This window comes from Gobio gobio (assembly GCF_949357685.1).
Source record: "Gobio gobio genome assembly, chromosome: 6".
Lineage (NCBI taxonomy): Eukaryota > Metazoa > Chordata > Actinopteri > Cypriniformes > Gobionidae > Gobio > Gobio gobio.
In genome coordinates, this window is record NC_137102.1 from 60,222,328 (window position 1) to 60,245,662 (window position 23,335).

At 31.9% G+C, this 23,335-nt stretch overlaps 1 protein-coding gene across 3 annotated transcripts in view; it reads right to left on the bottom strand.

The window, feature by feature from the left end:
- Positions 1–366: 366 nt before the first annotated feature.
- tcf3a (transcription factor 3a) overlaps positions 367–23,335 on the bottom strand; it is a 73,060-nt gene continuing 50,091 nt past the window's right edge. Inside the window, exons 15-21 of one of the 3 annotated variants that reach the window (XM_079819714.1) lie at positions 22,065–22,235; positions 19,809–19,911; positions 19,535–19,670; positions 12,871–13,106; positions 8,762–8,785; positions 3,177–3,296; positions 367–637 (exon numbers count right to left, since the gene is read on the bottom strand). In XM_079819714.1, coding sequence (XP_079675840.1) covers positions 3,184–3,296; positions 8,762–8,785; positions 12,871–13,106; positions 19,535–19,670; positions 19,809–19,911; positions 22,065–22,235 — 783 coding nt within the window. In that variant the 3' untranslated portion in view covers positions 367–637; positions 3,177–3,183. Of the gene's footprint in view, positions 638–3,176; positions 3,297–5,994; positions 6,225–8,761; positions 8,786–12,870; positions 13,107–19,534; positions 19,671–19,808; positions 19,912–22,064; positions 22,236–23,335 lie in introns of all 3 variants that reach the window. The other 2 variants (XM_079819715.1, XM_079819716.1) reach the window with 2 other exon arrangements.

A 23,335-nucleotide genomic window follows, 5' to 3' on the forward strand; every position in this document is an offset into this window, starting at 1 on the left:
TGTAATTTGTGTTTACACTGGTGTAATGTGTGTTTACTGGTGTAATGTGTGTTTACACTGGTGTAATGTGTGTTTACACTGGTGTAATTTGACAGTTTGAAGCAAAAATGTGTTTGTGAAAGAGTCGACACTCTTTAAAACCGGCTTGATTTGAGGTCTGAGGTGAAACATGACGGTTTTTGTGGGATTCACGCGTGTCCAAACATCTTAAACACAGAACGGTACAATAGAAAGTTGAATACTAGAAAAAGAAGGAATCTGTTCCCACAGCGGAGCTTGACCTCTCGTTGAAACAAAGGCTCATGGGTCGGTGTGTGTGTGTGTGTGTGTGCGCGTGTGTGTGTGTGTGTGTGTGCTATATAACAGCACACTGTAATTCTGACATCACACCATCGACAGCGGGACGGACGCCGTCTCTTCGGGTGATTTCCACCAATGGTCCATGATTGTGTGTGTTCGTGAGCACATACTGTGTTTGGAGCCGAGCGAGCGGCTCAGGAAGTGAACTGTGTGTATGCGAGTCTTCCAACACATCTGTTTATAATATATAAATCAAGAATGTGTGTATGTGTGTGGACTCTGGAACAAGAACAGGAAGATAAGGCCACGTCGACGGAGAGATTCCTTACGTCAGGATCTGTCGAGAGAAAACAACGTGCAAGATGTGAGCTGGGCTTCATTCATTCAGACTCAACTTCCTCATTATCATAATTCATGCGCAGAATAAAGGGGCGGGGCCTGGTCAGGGCTTCACCAAGTCACATTTAAGACTTTTTAAGACCATTATGAATGATATTTAAGACCTATAAATGAAATGCAGTCGCAAAATTACTTCTTTGAACAATTCGATAAAGTCGCACTTCCCCATAGCTACATTTTTGGTGATTTTTGAGATCAAAATGACTGAATTTGTGGCGGTAATTTCCAAGGTTGTTTTCATAATTAGGGTGCCACATTTACTGTATTATGTTAGACTCACAATAGTCACACATGACAATAGAATAAACAAAATGCATAAATCTGGTTTATTTTGGTATCTTGACATTATTTTGCGGTGAAATTACGAATTATGCAGGATCTCAAAAAATGCATTGTTGATTTTTCGTTGTATTTAGTAATCGCGCAAATGCGAAAAACTGACTATTTACTGAAGAATAACATTTGTTTTATGTGTCTGTGGTACAATCCAAAATAGACTCCCGCCAAAAACACGAAAGCTGATTGGCTGCAATATAATATGCATGTTGGTCTCATTTGTAGTCGTAATACAGCGAATTATATTTGGACTAGAGAAAGAAAGAACTACAACACCCAGAATTAAAAAACAAAACCAAAAAACACACTCTAAAGCGCTGCAGGAGCATTTCAATGAGCATTAGAGGTAGCGTTACAAAATGAAGACCTGTTTAAAATGATTTAAGACCTAAAACTCAATACTTCTGCGAATTTAAGACTTTTTAAGGCCTAAAATTTTGATTTTGAAATTCTAGACTTTTTAAGACCCCGCGGAAACCCTGCAGGTTGAGTTAATAGTGTGTTGAAACTGCCGGTTATGGTAAGGGGCGGGGCATTTCCCTGCTTGACCAATCACGACACACTGCTGTCCAGGCGACCAATCAGAGCACAGTGTGTTTATCAGAAGGCGGGGCTTCATAGAGACAGCGTTACAGAATCACAGAATCCAGTGATTAATATGCATATTTACTGTATAATGTTGCGCAACTTGGCAAAAATAATGAATGAATAAATCAAAAGTAGGGATCAAATAGCGATATGGACTAGCCCACAAAAAGACTTATTGAAATATTAATTCTGCATGTTAATAGTGATGATAGCAGTTTATTAAAACAATATTTTTAAGGAATATCACATATTAAACCATAAATCAAAATTGTTAAATTTTTATTTGATTGCCACCATTTTTGATCATAAATTTGTATCTATGGAAAAATTATTATGAAAAAATAAAACATTTTTTTAATTCAATTGATTTGATATTATTTCTGATTATTAAAGTTTAACAATTAAAATGATTGATTAAATATATTAAACATTTTAATATTTATTATTATAGTTAATAATATAAAAATATTTATTAAAATAAGATATTTAATGCAGCCTTGTTTATTGTAAAATTAATATTTTTGAATTTATTTGATTTCTGATTATTAAAGCTTAATGAAAATGATTTATTAAATATTTTAATAATAATATAAATATACAAATAATTTATGAAAAAAATTATATTTCATAGGCCCCTATTTATTGTAACAATAGTCATTTTATTCAACCGATTTGATATAATTTTTGCGTATTAAAGCTTATTAATTTTTTTATTTATTTAATATATTAAATAATAATAATATAAATATGTATAAAAAAGGATTTCTATATATATAAATAAAATAAAGAAATCATTAAATTGAAAATAAAACATTTCATAAGGCTCTATGAAAAAAATATATTTATGAAAAAAAAAAAAATTCATAGGGTGCTATTATAAGAAATCAATCATTTTGCATTCAATTGATTTGATATAATTTTTGATTATTAAAGCTTATTAAAATTATTTATTCAATATTTAATAAATATCAATATTTTAATAATAATATATTACAATTAAAACAGAATCCAGATATTACATATATGAAACATTTTAATATATCAATATACATATTTTAAAAAAATAAAATAAAATAATAAAAACCGGAAAACGGAGGCAATTCATTTTATTTGGGGAAAAATAAAAATATAACTTACATTTAACTCAAATTAAACGAGCTCAATAAATTAGACAGGCTATTTGATTACTAAAATGTAATTTAGCTGTAAAAGCAGAATCCGGAAAAATGAAAGCTGTGTTTTGATTAATATGAATATGCATCTTCCCTTAACCCAATCAGCTGCCATTTCTTTTTTCTCTTTTTTTTCAACAAGTCTGTTTTATAGTAAATTTGTACAATGTATTTAGCAACAGGATTTGAAGAGTTATACCTGTTTTTTATATTCGTATGGTTCTCTGTAATCTTTTTGATTGTGTTTTTAGGTAGACAATTTTAAGATCGGCTGAAAAATAGCCTTTTGACTAACTCTGGTGCATTTACAGCAATGTCAATTAATGTACACTGTCCCTGTGGAATAAATAAATAAAGAATAATATTAATAATTGGCCTGACCTGGACGTTACATGTGTCCGTGTCCATCTCCACCCAGGCCGGACAGCATCTGCGGCTCTCCGGAGACCTTCTCCTCCTCTCTCCTCTTCAGACACGCCGCCTTCGGGTTCAGGTTACGCTCTGAGGGACAGGCAGGGGTCAGAGGTCAGACTGAGGGTCATGGGAGGTCACAGTGAGGTGAAGATGAGCAGAAACACAGCGTGAGCTACACAAGCGCAGGGCGACAGAAACACACCCGGAACTGAGTCCGCTTCTCCATTCACACTATAAACTATAATAAACTCCATTTATACATTACAGTCATTTATTTGACTACAGTGAAGAGATTCTAATGACAATTACACACATTTCATTATAATTTACACACACACATATATATATTTTTAAGTTATTAGGAAAATATAGTTATATAATATACAATATAATTACACACACAAATATATATATTTTATTTTATTATAATGCAAATTTTTATATAACTTTTTAAAAATTATTAAATTATAATTTATATACCATTATATACATATACATAATAAAAAAGTGTGTATATATATATGTATATGTATATATATATATATATATATATATATATATATATGTACATATACACACTAATTTTATTTTGCATTTACAATGATAATTTATATTGAAAAAAAATCTTTATAATATGCATTTAAGAAAAAAGTTTTTTTAATAAATTATATAATTGTGTGTATATATATATATATATATATATATGTACATATACACACTAATTTTATTTTGCATTTACAATGATAATTTATATTGAAAAAAAATCTTTATAATATGCATTTAAGAAAAAAGTTTTTTTAAAAAATTATATAATTGTGTGTGTATATATATATATATATATATATATATATATATATATATATATATATATATATATACACGTTACAAATATTTTATGTCATAAGGCTTAATTTTCTACAACACAAACTATTTTCTTCATATTTTTCTTTAATTTTTTTGTTTTCTTTAAATGTTTTTAGTTATATATATATATATATATATATATATATATATATATATATATATATATATATATATATATATATATATATATATATATATATATATATATATATATATATAGTTTAATATTTATATTTTTACATTTAATTCTTTATTTAAAATGATTAAATTTATATTTAAAATCATATTAAAATGCTATATAATATATGCATAAGAAGAAAAAGGAATTTTTAAATAAATTATATAATTGTATATTATAATATATTTGTTATAAAAATTTAATGTCATAAGAAGGCTCAATTTTCTACAACAAAAACTATTTTTCTTCACTATATTTTTCTTTAATTGTTTTTTGTTTTAAAATATTTGTAGTTAAATTTATAAGGTATATATATATATATATATATAAAGTTTATAATATTTATATTTTTACATTTTATTTAAAATGATTAAATTATTTATATTTAATATCATAGAAAGAAGAAATTATATTTATATATATATATATATATATATATATAAACTTGGCTTATATACACCTTTTCATTACATTAATTTTTATTTACATTTTCTTTAAATTTTTAGTGAATTTATCAGGAAAATATATATATTTATTAAGTTTATTATATGTCGATAAATCACATCCAAAATAAGTTTTTTTTTTACATAATATATGTGTGTATTGTGTATAATTATGAATATTTGAATACACACGCATGTATATATTTAAGAAAAACTTGAATATATGGTATATATTATATATACACACTCACATCTCATTAATATTATATACAAATGTAAATATTTTATATACGAGTAACACCTTTTTCTCAAAAACATACGTGTGTATTCAAATAATGTGTGTATTGTGTATAATTATGTATATTTGAATACACATATGAGAAAAAGGTGTTATTCATATATAAAATATTTACATTTGTATATATATATATATTAGGGCTGTCAAAAGATTAATCGCGATTAATCGCATCCAAAATAAAAGTTTGTGTTTACATAATATATGTGTGTGTATTCTGTTAATTATTATTTATATATAAAAACACACACAAGCATGTATATATTTAAGAAAAAAATTTTTTTTATATACAAAACATTTATATTTATATATATTATAGATTATATAAATGTATATACATGCAAATATTTCTTAAATATATACATGAATGTGTGTGTATTTATATATAATTAATAATTAACAGAGTACACACACATATATTATGTAAACACAAACTTTTATTTTGGATGCGATTAATCGCGATTAATCTTTTGACAGCCCTAATATATATATATTCAAGTTTTTCTTAAATATATACATGAGTATGTATTCAAATTATGTAAAAACACTTATTTTGGATGCGATTAATCGATTTAACAGCACTAATATATTGAGTTATTTAATTGTCGATGTCACATGCAACTAATTGTACTGGTCAAACGATTTTTAAAGTTTGTGTTTACATAATATATGTGTGTGTACTCTGTTAATTATTATTTAAACGAAAATGAATATTTAGTTTTTGTTTATTGGGCAGTTTGTGTGAGATTCAGTCCAATATCTCCATCAGCCCTTCCCGCTCAGATCCCCGTGTGCGGATGGATGTCCCCATCCTGCTTGTGTAGGTCACGTGATGCAGAAGGTGTAAGAGACAGATGTCAGAGGTCAACACACACACACACACACACACACACACACACACAGAGAGAGGGGTTAGTGTAAGCGGGAGAGGTGCAGCTCTCAGTAGCAGGTGTGTGTCTGGTGGTTCTGGGCAGGAGGTGGCGGCTCAGAGGGGGCGTGTCCTACCTCGCACCTGTCTCTCCAGGCCCAGGATGACCTGCACCGCCTGCTGGAGGATGATGAGCTTAGTCTGAGCCTTGTCGCTCTTCAGGTGGAGCTGACACATGCGGCCGAGCTCCCTGAAGGCCTCGTTAATGTCCCGCACGCGCACCCGCTCCCGCGCGTTATTGGCCATGCGCCGCTCGCGCTCGCGCTGCTCCTTCTCCTCCGCCGTCAGACACTCCTCCGACACGCTGCTGCTGCCACAGGCCGCCGTTAGTCAACTCTCGACTCCACCCACACCTCAACAACTGACTCAAGACTCAACCATCACTACAGCACTTCACACTCTCTGGATGCAGCCATACATCTATATAGGACTCGGGATTTAAAATGACTCAATTATACTTATATTTAAATAATAAATATATATACATTGTGATTTAAAATGACTAAATTATACTTATATTTAAATAATAAATAGTGATTTAAAATGACTAAATTATACTTATATTTATATAATAAATATATATAATAGTGATTTAAAATGACTAAATTATACTTATATTTATATAATAGTGATTTAAAATGACTAAATTATACTTATATTTATATAATAGTGATTTAAAATGACTAAATTATACTTATATTTAAATAATAAATATATATACATTGTGATTTAAAATGCCTAAATTATACTTATATATATATATATATATATATATATATAAAACTTGTGATTTAAAATGACTAAATTATACTTATATTTATATAATAAATAGTGATTTAAAATGACTAAATTATACTTATATTTATATAATAGTGATTTAAAATGACTAAATTATACTTATATTTATATAATAGTGATTTAAAATGACTAAATTATACTTATATTTATATAATAGTGATTTAAAATGACTAAATTATACTTATATTTATATAATAGTGATTTAAAATGACTAAATTATACTTATATTTATATAATAAATATATATAACTTGTGATTTAAAATGACTAAATTATACTTATATTTATATAATAAATATATATAACTTGTGATTTAAAATGACTAAATTATACTTATATAATAAATATATATAACTTGTGATTTAAAATGACTAAATTATACTTATATTTATATAATAGTGATTTAAAATGACTAAATTATACTTATATTTATATAATAAATATATATAACTTGTGATTTAAAATGACTAAATTATACTTATATTTATATAATAAATATATATAACTTGTGATTTAAAATGACTAAATTATACTTATATAATAAATATGTATAACGTGATTTAAAATGACTAAATTATACTTATATAATAAATATATATAACGTGATTTAAAATGACTAAATTATACTTATATAATAAATATATATAACTTGTGATTTAAAATGACTAAATTATACTTATATAATAAATATATATAACTTGTGATTTAAAATGACTAAATTATACTTATATAATAAATATATATAACGTGATTTAAAATGACTAAATTCTACTTAAATTTATATAATAATATTTATAAATAAAAATCATAATAAATATATTTTAATAATAATAATTTTTATATTTAAGTTTAAAATAATTTTTATACTCAAAATAAAATTTATATAGTATATGCATGAGAAATACATTTTAATATTATTATAACATTTTATTTTTAAATTTTAAATTATATCTACATTTTATTTATTTAAAATGATTAAATTGCATCTTTAGTATTAAAATATACAAATTCTAATTATGAATATATATTTGTTAAATATTTAAAATCATTAAATTATACATTATATTTAGAGTTATATTTATATCTAAAATAATATTAAAATATATGCATTTTATAAAAAATATATATTTAAAATTATATCTAAAGTAGTATATGCATTATAATTTTAATATTTATTATATAATTTATACTTAGAATATATAAAAAATAAATATATATATATAAAATAAATATTTTATTTAAATTATAATAAATATTATATTTTTACATACAATATTAATATTATAACGTGATTATTATTACTACAATTATAAAAAAAAACTATAGTAATTATAAATATATATACTAAAATGACTTCTCCACAACTGCAGAATCCTAGCGTCGTTACACAAAACAAATCCTGCGAAACATTATGACCGCCTTCTGCCAAACGTCAGAGCAACGCTGAGACAAACAGGAAGTGCCTGATTAAAAGCGCACAGGCTTCCCGAGGAGGCTCGAGCGGAGGAGAGGAGAGCGGGCATCTTGCTTCCATCGCAACTGGACACGCAATCTCAAACCAGAGCCAGACGCACCAATGCCAGTGGGTTTCAGGAGGCCTGTGGGAACTGCCACGGAGCGAAAGAGCGACAGACGAGAGGACAGCAAGATGAGAGAGATGCACCTTCTGCCAAGAACCGAACAGAAACACACACTGCCACTGAGAGAGCCAGACAGAAGACAGGATGAGGTGAATGCGACTGTCTCATCGTAAACGCATCCCGAGATGCATTTATGCAGCATGAGACTAACAACCACTGCGGCCATCTGCAAAGGAAAAGGGCTGAAGAACAGATGGAGAGATGGTAAAAAAGAAAAACAACCTGGCAAACAGAGGGTTAAACATGACATGCAAGCATTAATCGGACGTCTCTTCTAACCGAGAAAGCCGTTTACACACATGCTTCGGTCAGACCGAGGGAAAGGAGACAGGATGGAGACAGAGTTAAAGGACTGGGATGTGCATGCATTACGCAGGGAATAATCAAAACCCCATCATTTACTCAACCCTCATGTCTCACGCGTTTCTTGTCTGGAAAACAAAACGAGAGATGTATGAGTTACTGACGCCTCTGGGCAAGAGCATGTCAAACAGCAAACATGACAACAGAAGAGCCTTCACAATAGAGCTGGATTCATGCCTTCTGAAGTCACATGATCACTGAGAGGTCACATATTCAGCGGGAAAAATCACACCTGCGCTTTCGTCATGTCGATACGTGTTCGCACTACTAACACATTGTTGATTGAAATAAAACACATTAGATGAACAATTTTAACTAAAGAAATGTTGCATTAGCTGCAATAACTAACTAAAATAAATTAAACCTAATATTAAAATGACAAATGCACATCAAATTACTATAATTTTATATATTATATACATATAATCATATATAAATGTTATTATAATATAATTCAAATTTTGAAATAATCTATAATATTATATGCATTGAAGAAATAATATTTTTAATATTATATACACAATTTTTATTAGAATCAACATTACATTTTTTTATTTTTATGTTTATATTTAATATAATATTACAATTTTATATATTATATGCATAAGTAATACAAATTATATATTTTATTATATTAAAAAAAATACATTAGATTAACAATTTTAACTAAAGAGAAATAAGAAATGTTGCATTAGCTGAAATAACAAACTAAATAAAAAAAATTAAACCTAATATTAAAATGACAAATGGATATCAAATTACTATAATTTTATATATTATATACATATAATCATATATAAATGTTATAATCAATTTTTTTTATATTTTGACATATGAAATAATTTATAATATATGCATTGAAGAAATACAATTTTGAATATTATAAACACAATTTTTATTAGAATTAACATTACTTTTTTATGTTTATATTTAGAATAATATTACAATTTTTTATATTATATGCATATTAGTAATACAAATTATATCTTTTATTATATTAAAACATTGTTGATTGAAATAAAACACAAATATTAGATGAACAACTTTAACAAAAAAATGAGAAATGTTGCATTACCTGAAATAACTAACTCTACATAAACAAACAAACAAACAGAAATAAATTAAACCTAATATTAAATGACAAATGCACATAAAATTACTAAAAATTCTAACTATATTTTTAAAATCATTTTATATATTATATACATATAACAAATAATATATAAATGTTATTATAATAAAATTAAATTTTTATATTACAATTTTTAATTATTTAAAATTATGAAATAATTTATTTTTATACGCATTGAAGAAATAAAAATTTGAATATTATATACACCATTTTTATTAGAATTAACATTACATTTTTTATTCTTAAGTTTAAAAAAAATTAAAATTTTATATATTTTATTATATTAATATAATTAGAATTTTATATTATATAAATATAATTTAATTATTTAAAATAACTTTATAATATAATTATTTAAAAATTAGAATTGATATCTATAATAATTTTATATTATATACACATAAACATATTTTTATTTTAATGAAATTATAATTTTTTATATAATATATTGTGTGCATAAAAAATTAAAATTAGATGCATATAAAATGTTTGAATGTACATTTAATTTTTTATTTAAAATAATGAAATTGTTAAAATTAAAATAGTATTTAAAATTATAATTTTATATATTATATGATATAAATCAAAATAATATATATTATTATTTTTATTATTATATTATTATTATTATATAATTAGAATCTTTGTATATTAGCTATATATTGTTTTTTCATTTGTATTATTTAAAATCATATTTAGAATATTACTACATTTTATATATATATATATATATATATATATATATATATATATATATATATATATATATATATATATATATATATATATATATATATATATATATATATATATATATATATATATATATATAAATATATATACACACACACACTAATAACACTAAAATGACACCTAGTTTGACATCACAAGTGTTTGTTTTTTGATCAAATGTGGATGCATGAATGAAAACGAGACGGACTGAAACTCAGCTGTTTCTCAGACAGACTTCAGAAGAGCAGAAATATAGAGAACAGACATGGGTTATTTAGTTTCATGATGCGTTTGGGGCTCGACAGTCCCGTAAAATCCTCCAGAACCGCTTCGGTTGAGTAAGTGACACGATGCACACTCAGGGCTTCACGAACTACTGCGACTAGCTTTAATCTGAGCTGTTAGTGGCATGAATCTTGCAAGCAGACAGAAAATGGAAGGGGTGAAATGACAGAATCACATGCAGAAAGTGCAGACAGTCCCACAATCACCCTAAACCGACGCCTGTGTGGGCCGCGGGGAGGCGGGACGCTTCATGACACACACACACACACACTCACACACACGCCACTCGGAGGAACTACACCGAGGTCAATCTGAGGCATGATAACAGCTCGAGAAAGAAAACGATTGGCTGATTCAGGCAAGACACCACAGGAGAAGAGGCTAGAAACTCATGGGTAGCACTGTCACTTTAAATATGCAAATGAGGCATTCTCTGATTGGAGACTTCATGAGCATTTCACCAAACTCATAAACACAAACTCAAAGCTCTTCACGGCAAACTGTCAAAATAAGAGTTCGGTTCAACTTTAAATTGTGACTGAAACTACTATTATCGGTGACGATAATACTAACACTAATAATAATAATAATAATAATAAATGCTTTAATTTGAACACTTTGTTTAACAGAAATAAAGTTTGCTTAATATTATATGATTACACGATTTAAATTAATGTTTTATGCCTTCATTTGATTGCCGGAAAAATTAATACACAACACGATTACTGGAGGATTTTTTTTTTTTTTTTATAAATTATTGTTTTTTATGAATTCAATTAATTAGAAATGTATTTGATTATTAAAAATGAACCATTAAAATGGAATTTAATTTTAAAAATGAAAGATTTTGGTAAAAAAGAAAAGTATTTCATAGGGGCCTAAACAAGTTATTTTTGTTTCACTTTTAATAAATTATTAAATTGTATAAGTTTCATGATTACAATTAATTGGACATGTCTTTTGATTACTAAAATCTCCTTTAACCTTTAAAATAGAGTCCCAAAAAAATAAGGGAAACCAATTTAAATGGGAAAAAGGGGAATTTGGGAAAAAAGGGAATTTGGGAAAAAAAATTTAATTTAGAAAAAAAATGAAACGAAATCTGGGGAAAATTTAACAGAATTTAGGAAAGAATGGAATTTGGGAAGAAAAAATGAATTTGAAAAAAAAAAAGGAAACTGGATGTGGGGAAAATGAAACTGAATGGGGGGGAACTGAATCTGTGATAAATGAAATGAAATGGAATCTGGGAAGCATGAAACTGAATTTGGGAAAAGAAAAGGAATTTGGAGGAAAGAAACTGAATTGGGGGGGGGGATAAAACTGAATTTTGGATTTTTTTTTTACAAAATCTGGGAAAATATTTAACAGAATTTAGGGGGGGGCAGAATCTGAAAAACAAAACAGATTTTAGGAAAAAATAAAAGGAATTTGGAGGAAAAATTTAACTGAATTTGGGGGAAAAGAAATGGAATCTGGGACAAATTAAACAGAATCTGATAAAAAGAAATGGAATTGGGTGAGGAAAAACTTAATTTGGAAAAAAATAAAATGGCATCTGGAAAAAATTTACGAAATTTGATGAAGAATGTTTTTTTTATAGGGCCCTAATCTAATGACATACATTTCCAGAGCAGGAATCTCAACATTAGAGAAAGCCCTGCTCAAAATCACTGTCAACAGACGGAAAAATAATTTGGAATAAAATCTACATAAATCAGCCGAATGACATATGAAGAAACACTTCAGAATGAAACTAAAGAGATTTCTGACTAACGCTTATAAAGATTGTAAATGAAATCTAGAGTTTAATAAAACACTGTATTCCGGTATGCCCGAGTGTTTCTGCCTGTAGTGTCTTGCCCTTTGAACCCAAAACATGCGTTTAAATCAGTCATGCAACAAATGCGCCGTCCTCCCCTTGAGCCCAAGCAGGCGGCCGGGCCACAGACAGATCTGGCGGTTCTGCCGCAGCCTGATCGGAGGTCAGCCGCACACACTGACCTCGCACTTGCTGCTCCAGGTTGAGAATAACGTTTACGGCCTGGTGCAGGATGAGCAGTTTGGTCTGAGGTTTCTCATTGCTCAGGTGCAGCTGGCACATGCGGCCCAGCTCTTTGAAGGCCTCGTTGATGTCGCGCACGCGCAAACGCTCGCGGGCGTTATTGGCCACGCGCCGCTCTTTCTCCCGCTCCGCCTTCACCTCCACCGGCAAGTCCTCGTCATCCTCGTCTTCTTGACTTCATGGGTCAGAGGGACAAAGGGGTGAGACACAGGTAAACAAATCACACTCGCGCCCTAGGCCTGTTCTCTCAGCGTTACCTTGAGTCAGTGTTAGAGATGCACCGATCATGACTTTACATGGACGATTCCGATACCCGATTTATTTCAAGAAAACTGGCCGATTCCGATACAGATTTTTTTCAAGAAAACTGGCCGATTCCGATACAGATTTTTTTCAAGAAAACTGGCCGATTCCGAAACCGTTTTTTTTTTTTAAAGAATACTGGCCGATTCCGATTTTTTTCAAGAAAACTGTCCGATTCCAATACCGTTTTTTTTTCAAGAAAACTGTCCAATTCCGTTTTTTGCCGATTCCGAAACCCGATTTTTTTCAAGAAAATTGGCCGATTCCCATACCGATTTTTTTAAAGAAAACTGGCCGATTCCAATTTTTTAAAGAAAACTGGCCGATTCCAATTTTTTTCAAGAAAACTGGCCGATTCCGATACCAATTTTTTTCAAGAAAACTGGCCGATTCCGATACCAATTTTTTTCAAGAAAACTGGCCGATTCCGATACCCTTTTTTTTGTTTGTTTTTTGAAAACTGGCCGATTCCGATTTTTTTCAAGAAAACTGGCCGATTCCGATACCCTTGTTTTTTTTGTTGTTTTTTTTTAGAAAACTGGCCGATTCTGATTTTTTTCAAGAAAACTGGCCGATTCCGATACTCGATTTTTTTTCAAGAAAACTGGCCGATTCCGATACCGATTTTTTTAAAGAAAACTGGCCGATTCCAATTTTTTAAAGAAAACTGGCCGATTCCAATTTTTTTAAAGAATACTGGCCGATTCCGATACAGATTTTTTTCAAGAAAATTGGCCGATTCCCATACCGATTTTTTTAAAGAAAACTGGCCGATTCCAATTTTTTAAAGAAAACTGGCCGATTCCAATTTTTTTAAAGAATACTGGCCGATTCCGATACAGATTTTTTTCAAGAAAACTGTCCGATTCCAATACCGTTTTTTTTTCAAGAAAACTGTCCAATTCCGTTTTTTGCCGATTCCGAAACCCGATTTTTTTCAAGAAAATTGGCCGATTCCCATACCGATTTTTTTAAAGAAAACTGGCCGATTCCAATTTTTTAAAGAAAACTGGCCGATTCCAATTTTTTTCAAGAAAACTGGCCGATTCCGATACCAATTTTTTTCAAGAAAACTGGCCGATTCCGATACCAATTTTTTTCAAGAAAACTGGCCGATTCCGATACCCTTTTTTTTGTTTGTTTTTTGAAAACTGGCCGATTCCGATTTTTTTCAAGAAAACTGGCCGATTCCGATACCCTTGTTTTTTTTGTTGTTTTTTTTTAGAAAACTGGCCGATTCTGATTTTTTTCAAGAAAACTGGCCGATTCCGATACTCGATTTTTTTTCAAGAAAACTGGCCGATTCCGATACCGATTTTTTTAAAGAAAACTGGGCGATTCCGATACCGATTTTTTTCAAGAAAACTGGCCGATTCCGAAACCGATTTCGTTTTTTTTTTTTTTTTTTACACAATAAAAGAATGAAAGTATACATGAACATGAACTTCATTTGGTATTTAACAGGCTAAATTGGCTTTTGGCTAAGGAAAACAAGTCCGCAATCTGAAATTAACAGGAAATTGAATTGGAAATTAAAAGGCTGAAAGGTGAAATTAAAGGCAACAACTGCATATTCTGCAATCCAAACAAAGATGTTACTTAAATCAACATTTGTTTTTAAATTCAGTGTAAAGAAAAAAAGTCTTTACCAGTGAAATTAAATAAAACCAAAGTATACAATTGTTCCAAAATGCTAAATCAAATAACGTTTAGTGCAATGAAAAAAACTAAGATGCTACAGCAGGTGCTTTTTAAATCAAATTAAGTCAATGTGATTTTAAGGTAAAATAAAAGGTAACACTTTAGAATAATGGTCATTAGTTAATGTATTAACTAACATGAACTAACCATGAGCAGTGCATTTGTTACTGTATTTGTTCATCTTTGTTAACGTTAGTTAATATAAATCCAGCTGTTCATAGTTTGTTCATGTTAGTTCACTGCATTAACTAATGTTAACAAGATTTTAATAATGCATTAGTAAATGTTGAATCTAACATTAACAAAGATTAATAAACGCTTTATAAGTGCAGTTCATTATTAGTTCATGTTAACTAATGTAGTTAACTAATGACCATTATTCTAAAGTGTTACCAAATATAAATGATCATCCTATAGGCTACAGAACTGATAGTATTTCATTTCTAAAGTGCAGCATGTTCTTCTTTAGGCTACAAAAATAAGTATTTCGGCTTTGTCACAAGTTAGTCTGTTTCGTTCTCATCTGATCCAACACGTGAGAAGCTGAGCTGAACAAACGCTCACTATCTACACTTGTGCTGAGCTCGCGCAACTTCAGCTCGCGCAACTCCAGCTCGCGCAACTTCAGCTCGCTCAACTTCAGCTCGCGCAACTTCAGCTCGCGCAACTTCAGCTCGCGCAACTTCAGCTCGCGCAACTTCAGCTCGCGCAACTTCAGCTCGCGCAACTTCAGCTCGCGCAACTTCAGCTCGCGCAACTTCAGCTCGCGCAACTTCAGCTCGCGCAACTTCAGCTCGCTCAGGAAAGCGGCTCTTCATTCCCTTCAGCCGATCTCCTTCCCTCAGTTCTCCAGTTTCCGTTTGTAACACACAAGTGACATGTTCGCGAATGATTGCATTATAGGCGTATGTGCACGCGGGCACACTTCCGGAAAAATCGGCAGAAAAATACAAAGAAAACCGGCCGGTCAATCGGTGCATCCCTAGTCAGTGTTTTAAAACGGACCAATCAGAAGCTGCAGGAGTGGATCGGCAGGTAATGTTTAACTGCTATACGGTCAAAAGTCGGGTATAATTATGTCTCTTATGCTCACCGAGGCTGTGTTTATCTGATCATAAATACTGTTAAAATTCTGATATATTATTCTGATGTAAATCAGCTGCTTTCAATATGAATATACAGTAATGTTTCATTTATTCCGGCATCATTACTCCAGTATTCAGTGTCACATAACCCTTCAGAAATCATTCTAACATGATGAGTATTGATATTTTGGTGGAAACCATGATACGGTATCCTTCAAAAGTACTAAAGATTAAAAAAAGAAGAAAATAAATGCTTTTATTTGGCAAAAACCCATTAAAATTATTTTTAAAAAGTGACGTTTATAATGTTACAAAATATTCTATTTCAAAATATAGCTGCAAGCAGCAATACTGGGGCCAAGCGCAACAGAAGCAAACAAGGAAGCTAGCAGCTGAAAAAATGAGTGAAGATATTTGAAGCTAATTTTAAGCAAAAATGTTAAAACCCCACATTAAAACATTGAGTTGTATAGAGCCAATGTCATATTTTGTTCTATTATAGCGCCACCAAGAGGCACAATCCCACCATTTTGTTTTATGTGTCATCGGAGTGAGCCCATACATGTGTGTGTCAATTTTGGAGAAAATATCTCATTTCGTTTTACAGTTTTAGACATTTATATGAAAAAACACGTAAAAAATGACTGACACCTGACTTTGATTGGATTTTACTCCCTTACGATCAATATTTGGACATTTGGGCATTAACGCTCAGCTATCGAATTATGTTTCCAAACTTCTGATGCTGGTTTCGTCTGGATCGGACAAGGGGTTTCGAAGATAGCAGCTGATGTTTTATAAGTGCTAAATTACCACGCTGCACAAACCATACGCCAAAACCTAGCAAGTTTGGTATCGTTGGACTCGGCAAGGATTCAGGAGACAACAAAAAGTTACTCCCATGAAAACAAGTCAAGCATACCCAAAGTTATAAGCATTTGGGGAAAAACAAATTATCCACTAGGTGGCGCTGTTTCGAAACTTCTTAAGCCTTGTTTATACTCGCCGCGGCCGCAAGAGCGCGAGGGTGCGCGCGGCAAAAATGACGTCAACGCGGAGGGGGCGGTCTCGCGCGTCGGCTCCGCAAGACCCCATTTCGCCTGGCGGTGCGCAGCGCCTTTTTTGTAACTCCGCGCGCACCTCCGCATCCGAAGATGTACGATTTTGAGGCGACTTTGTCCGAGCTGGTGCGTCAGTCCCGGCACATTTATGACCATTCCATGAGGGATCATCGCGACAGCCAGATGGCACAGAATTCATGGAAAGTTTGCATTGATGGCCATCCATCCGTCCAACCATCCATTCCTTTTGTGAATAGGACTTTAGAATACATTTGCATTAAGCACCCAGTTTGCACTTGTCTTAAGTAACTGGTTACATTTTCAAAATGAGCCTACACTAACTGAAATAGAACCTTTGATACAATAAGGCATGTTTTATAAAAAGTAACTGTACAAAGAGGCTTCATTTAGTACATTAGTTTACAAGACACTTTCTGCAGCATTTATTGTGCTTGTTTAGTGTTAATTTCTTACTTTTTGAATGGAATTAGTGAAATAAATAAACTTTTTGATTATATGACCAGCACCTGTATATACACAAACACACGTTTTTGGTCTTCTCTACGCACCTGTCTGTTACCTGCAAGTGTGTGATGTTAATTGTAAAGAAATGACTGAAATGTTGGGAATTTTTTTGGTAAAAAAATAAATAAAAAAACAAAAAACATAATCAGAAATTAGTTGTCATCTTCAGTTAATGCACTGTGAACTAATATAGTTTATATATATATATATATATATATATATATATATATATATATATATATATATATATTTATATATATATATATATATATATATATATATATATATATATATATATATATATATATATATATATATATATATATATATATATATATATATATATATATATATATATATATATATATATATATATATATATATATATATATATATATATATTAGTATAAAAACCATCTGCAAAATTTGGGGGAATGTACTTGTACTACGATCAACGAAACTGTGGTCGAGCCCAACTTGTAACTGGAGGCAACACATTTTTGGTTACTGCCAGACGCAAGAACACGTAGTGTGACGGCCAGTCTCTCTTGTAAAGTTACGGGGCTCATGTGGGTTCGTTTATGTTCCACGAACGGCTTGCGGGACGCCATGTTCACCTGTTCCGGACCGGTAAACTACTTCTTCGCTCGTGCTTTCGACGGATTTAAGAACAATTACTCCAAGTCGCCCCCTGTCGTTTCACAGAATACTACAACGGCGCGCGCGTCGACTATAAACGCCTCGTCCGTTTGGGGGAGGAGCGCGCTCAGTTTGCGGAGCTCGCGCTGCGGAGCCAGGCGCGAGTATAACAGGGCCTTTAGGCTCCTTCAGGGCATCGTGCTGATGACCCATACCGAGTTTCGTAACAATCCGTTAATGCGTTCATAAAATACAGCATTTTAGCACATAATTCAAAATGGCCGAGAGCCAAAATGGCCGATATGGTAAAATGCTTTTGGACAAACGGTTCAGATGTTATAAGCAAAAATAGCAATTTTTCGTATCTCCGGACCAGTAGGTGGCACTGTGCCGAAACGCTGCATGTTGCCTCAAGTCATGCTTGTGATGACATGTACCAAGTTTGGTTTGAATATGATAAAGCGTTGCGAAGATATAGCCTTAAGTGTATTTTTGCAACCGCTTTGTAAAATTTGTTGGCGCGTTTATCAAAAACTATTTGACGAATCAACTTGAATTCCAAAACTTTTTGTCAGCATGGTCTGAAGATGATCTGGTTAAATTTTTGTGAAAATCAGAGAAATGGCCTAGGAGGAGATCGAGAAAGTAGGTTTTTTGGTTAAATCAAAATGGCAGGAATTTTTTGTTTCTATCCCTCATGGTTCAAAAGTTATAGCATAAACATGAGTGAAACTTTGGACAGGTGGACAGGTGGTGGCGCTAGATGGATTGTTTTAGAGACTCCAAAATTGGTGTGGTTAATGTTGGGCTAGTCCTCCATCTGTGTGCCAAATTTCATAACTTTCCAGAAAACGGTTCTATGGGCTGCCATAGACTTCAATGGCAGAATAATAATAATAATAAGAAGAAACTTCGGTGCTTGGCCCCTAATAAATGCTTTATATATTCATCAAAGAATCATGAAAAATTAAATAAATCATGGATTCCACAAAAACATGAACGGTTTTCAACACTGATAATCATCTTAAATGTGTCTTGAGCATCAAATCATCATGTTAGAATGATTTCTGAAGATCATGTGACACTGAAGACTGGAGTAATGATGCTGTAAATTGACCGGAATAAATTAAACGTTACAGTATATTCACATAGAAAGCATCTGATTTACATTAGAAAAATATATCAGAATTTTTACTGCATTTTTGATCAAATAAACGCAGCTTTGTTGAGCATATTCCAAGCGTTTGACCGGTTGTAAACGTTTACAGTGAAGGTGCACAGGGCAGTACCTCGATCGCGTGCCGCTTTTCCCGTCTTTCCTCTCGTCGTCCGATTTATCCGCAATAGACAGGTTATCATCGTCATCCTTATCTTCCCGCTTTATATCCGAGCTGGAGGAGTGAGAGGAGCGAGGCAGAGAAAGACCTGACAGACAAACACAACAAAGTTTAGTTTAAGAGTCACTGTTGCTTTCAAAACATTCATCGAGCATCAGGAACGCTTTATAAGTCCATGAAAATACACAAAGCACTTAATGTCTGAATATGAAGCATTGTGACTGACTGGTAAAGACGTCGGACTGAGAAGTGGGCGGAGCCTGATGGTGTCCCTGCAGGAGAGCGCTGGCCTGTGGTAATCCTGCCGCCTCCTCACTGAGATTCGCCATCTAGAGAGAAGAGAGGAGATGGTTCACACACACACACACACACACACACACACACACACACACACACACACACACACACACACACACACACACGTCTCACTACATCAGGACACCAACAACCAGCAGTTCACTTTTAGAAAACTATCATCAGACCCGCACAGAAACTCATATTCTTCACTACAAGCCGTCAAAATAAAAGTCTGGTTTAACAGCAGAATGAGCTTCTCAAAGTAATAACGACAGTTTATTGAAAACATTATTTTACCCCTTAACTGTCACCCCGCTTTTTGATAAGTCATGAAAATGCACTATCCAAACTTAAAGGGCTGTAATTCAAGAATGCTTTGGAATATAGACCTGAGTTTGGTCTTGGTTTTAAAGAAGACACTCAGCAGTCGGCATTATTGCTGAAGTGAAAGCATTTCAACATATGAAAGTATGAAAAAGTTATGGAAGTTTAAATTTACTGTAAATGAAAAACACTGTACTAAATATTTTTTATTTTATATAAATATATATATTTTACAGAAAAAAATGTACTCTAAAATGACTATAAAATCAAAGTCATATGTCTAACCAAGTTGTGTTCCAAATTTGAAGTTGATATCACAAAAATTAAAGTCCCCATGAGATTTTATTTAGGCGCTGTACCATAAATAGCCACCGGGTGTCATTCACATGCCATTGATTGTTTTTTGAGGTATTTTTTCTGTAAATTTCTGCCCAAATATCACTTCCATCACAAAACAGACCCCTTGAGACTCAGACGTTTCCCACGATGTGTTTTGTCAAGAATTGAAAGGATTTTGATTATAAAGTAGTTAAAATAAATGTTGTAATATGAAACATGACGCCGCCCACTAGGGGGAGGAGCCCTCTAGAAGAATTTAGAGTACCGTTTCCATGGTAACGCAACGTCTGATTTCAAAACTGTTTTCACAGGATGAATTTGGAGTTCGTACGCTTTCGAACGATACCCAATTTATTATAATTACTAAAATATATATGATAGGAAAAGGCGAAAAAAGGCGATCAAAAAAAGATCAGTTAAGGGGTTAAGGATATTATCCATGTTTTAATTTAAACTGTTGTGCAGTACTTTGACAAAATAAATGAATTAAATTGTTAGTTTTATGCATTATTTTGGTAACGAGTTAATACATTTGCATGAAATCATATAAAACACAGTAAAATTTAAACATTTCATTGCGTACCGTTATTGTTCATTTGTATTAAATTCTGAAAGATTTATATTTCAATTAATCAGACGACAGCCTTTTTGATTATTCAAATTTAACAGAATCATAAATTAATTTGGGAAAAAATTAAATGAATTGAATAGGGACCTAAAAAATTTATTTTTTGCTGAATATTTCTGGTTTCTGAAATTTCAGTGCATCACTTATTTACAGATTATCACAGTTTTTAATAATAAATGTATATTAAATCAACAGACAAGTTTTATTGATACAGAATTAAAACATTTTATATGGTATTATTATTTTTAACATTATTAACTTATTATATATTAACTATTTTAGCCTTTTGGATTAATTTAACAGAATAAAAAAATAGAAATTGGAAAACATTTATGGATTGCATAAGGCCCTACATATTTTATTTTTGTTCAACATTTAATAATCTTTTTCCATTTTATTTGCCAAATTTTTCTGGTTGCTGAAATTTCGGTGCATAACTAATTTACATGCATTTTGCAGATTATCACAATTTTTACAAATACATTTATATTAAATAATAAAACAGCAAAAAGAAAAAGAGTGCGTTTTATTGGCACAGAAATAAAACAGAACATTTTAAACATTTCATCGGGTACTATTATATTTTTCTTAAAAACGTTAAAGTATTAAATTCTTAAAGCTTTATGTATTTAATTAATCAGACAGGCTTTTTGATTATTACAACTTAATGGAATCCTGCAATCTTTTTTAAATTGGGAAAACAAAATGGATTGCACAGGGCAATTTATTTAAAAAATAAATAGTTGTTTCATGATTTCAATTAATTACACATGAATTTAAGCATTATAACGGAATATAAATAGATACAAATGAATCAATGAATATGGGAAATGATTAAATGGCACACTGTTCGCTAAGGTGTGAAACAGAGCCCCAGTAATGATTATCTCTCACCAGTCCTGGCAGACGACTGACGAGCCCGAAGGCCTGACTGAGCGAGCCCAGAGCCGCTGCCCCGGCCGGATGTCCAGAGACGGCTGCGCTCAGTAAACTGTGCATATCTGTGCCGACCGCATGGTTCCTCAACACATGAAGCGCTTCACCCAGACGGTCATCCATCTTACTCTGTGAAGAAGACAAATTACTCAAGCTGCCACTGAGGCAGAGTTTATCAAATGCACAAAAGGACAGTATGCAACAGCGATTGCCAGTGAAAATGTTATTTATTTATATACATGCATACACACACATTCACAGTCATTCACACACAGCCATACACACACAGGCATACACAGGGATGCAAACGCAGGCATACACACATAGGCATACACACACAGGCATACACACATAGGCATACACACATAGGCATACACACATAGGCATACACACATAGGCATACACACATAGGCATACACACATAGGCATACACACATAGGCATACACACATAGGCATACACACATAGGCATACACACGCAGGCATACACACATAGGCATACACACATAGGCATACACACATAGGCATACACACATAGGCATACACACATAGGCATACACACACAGGCATACACACACAGGCATACACACATAGGCATACACACATAGGCATACACACATAGGCATACACACATAGGCATACACACATAGGCATACACACATAGGCATACACACATAGGCATACACACGCAGGCATACACACATAGGCATACACACATAGGCATACACACATAGGCATACACACATAGGCATACACACATAGGCATACACACATAGGCATACACACACACACAGGCATACACACATAGGCATACACACATAGGCATACACACATAGGCATACACACGCAGGCATACACACATAGGCATACACACATAGGCATACACACATAGGCATACACACATAGGCATACACACATAGGCATACACACATAGGCATACACACATAGGCATACACACATAGGCATACACACATAGGCATACACACATAGGCATACACACGCAGGCATACACACATAGGCATACACACATAGGCATACACACATAGGCATACACACATAGGCATACACACATAGGCATACACACATAGGCATACACACACAGGCATACACACACACACAGGCATACACACATAGGCATACACACATAGGCATACACACATAGGCATACACACATAGGCATACACACATAGGCATACACACATAGGCATACACACATAGGCATACACACAT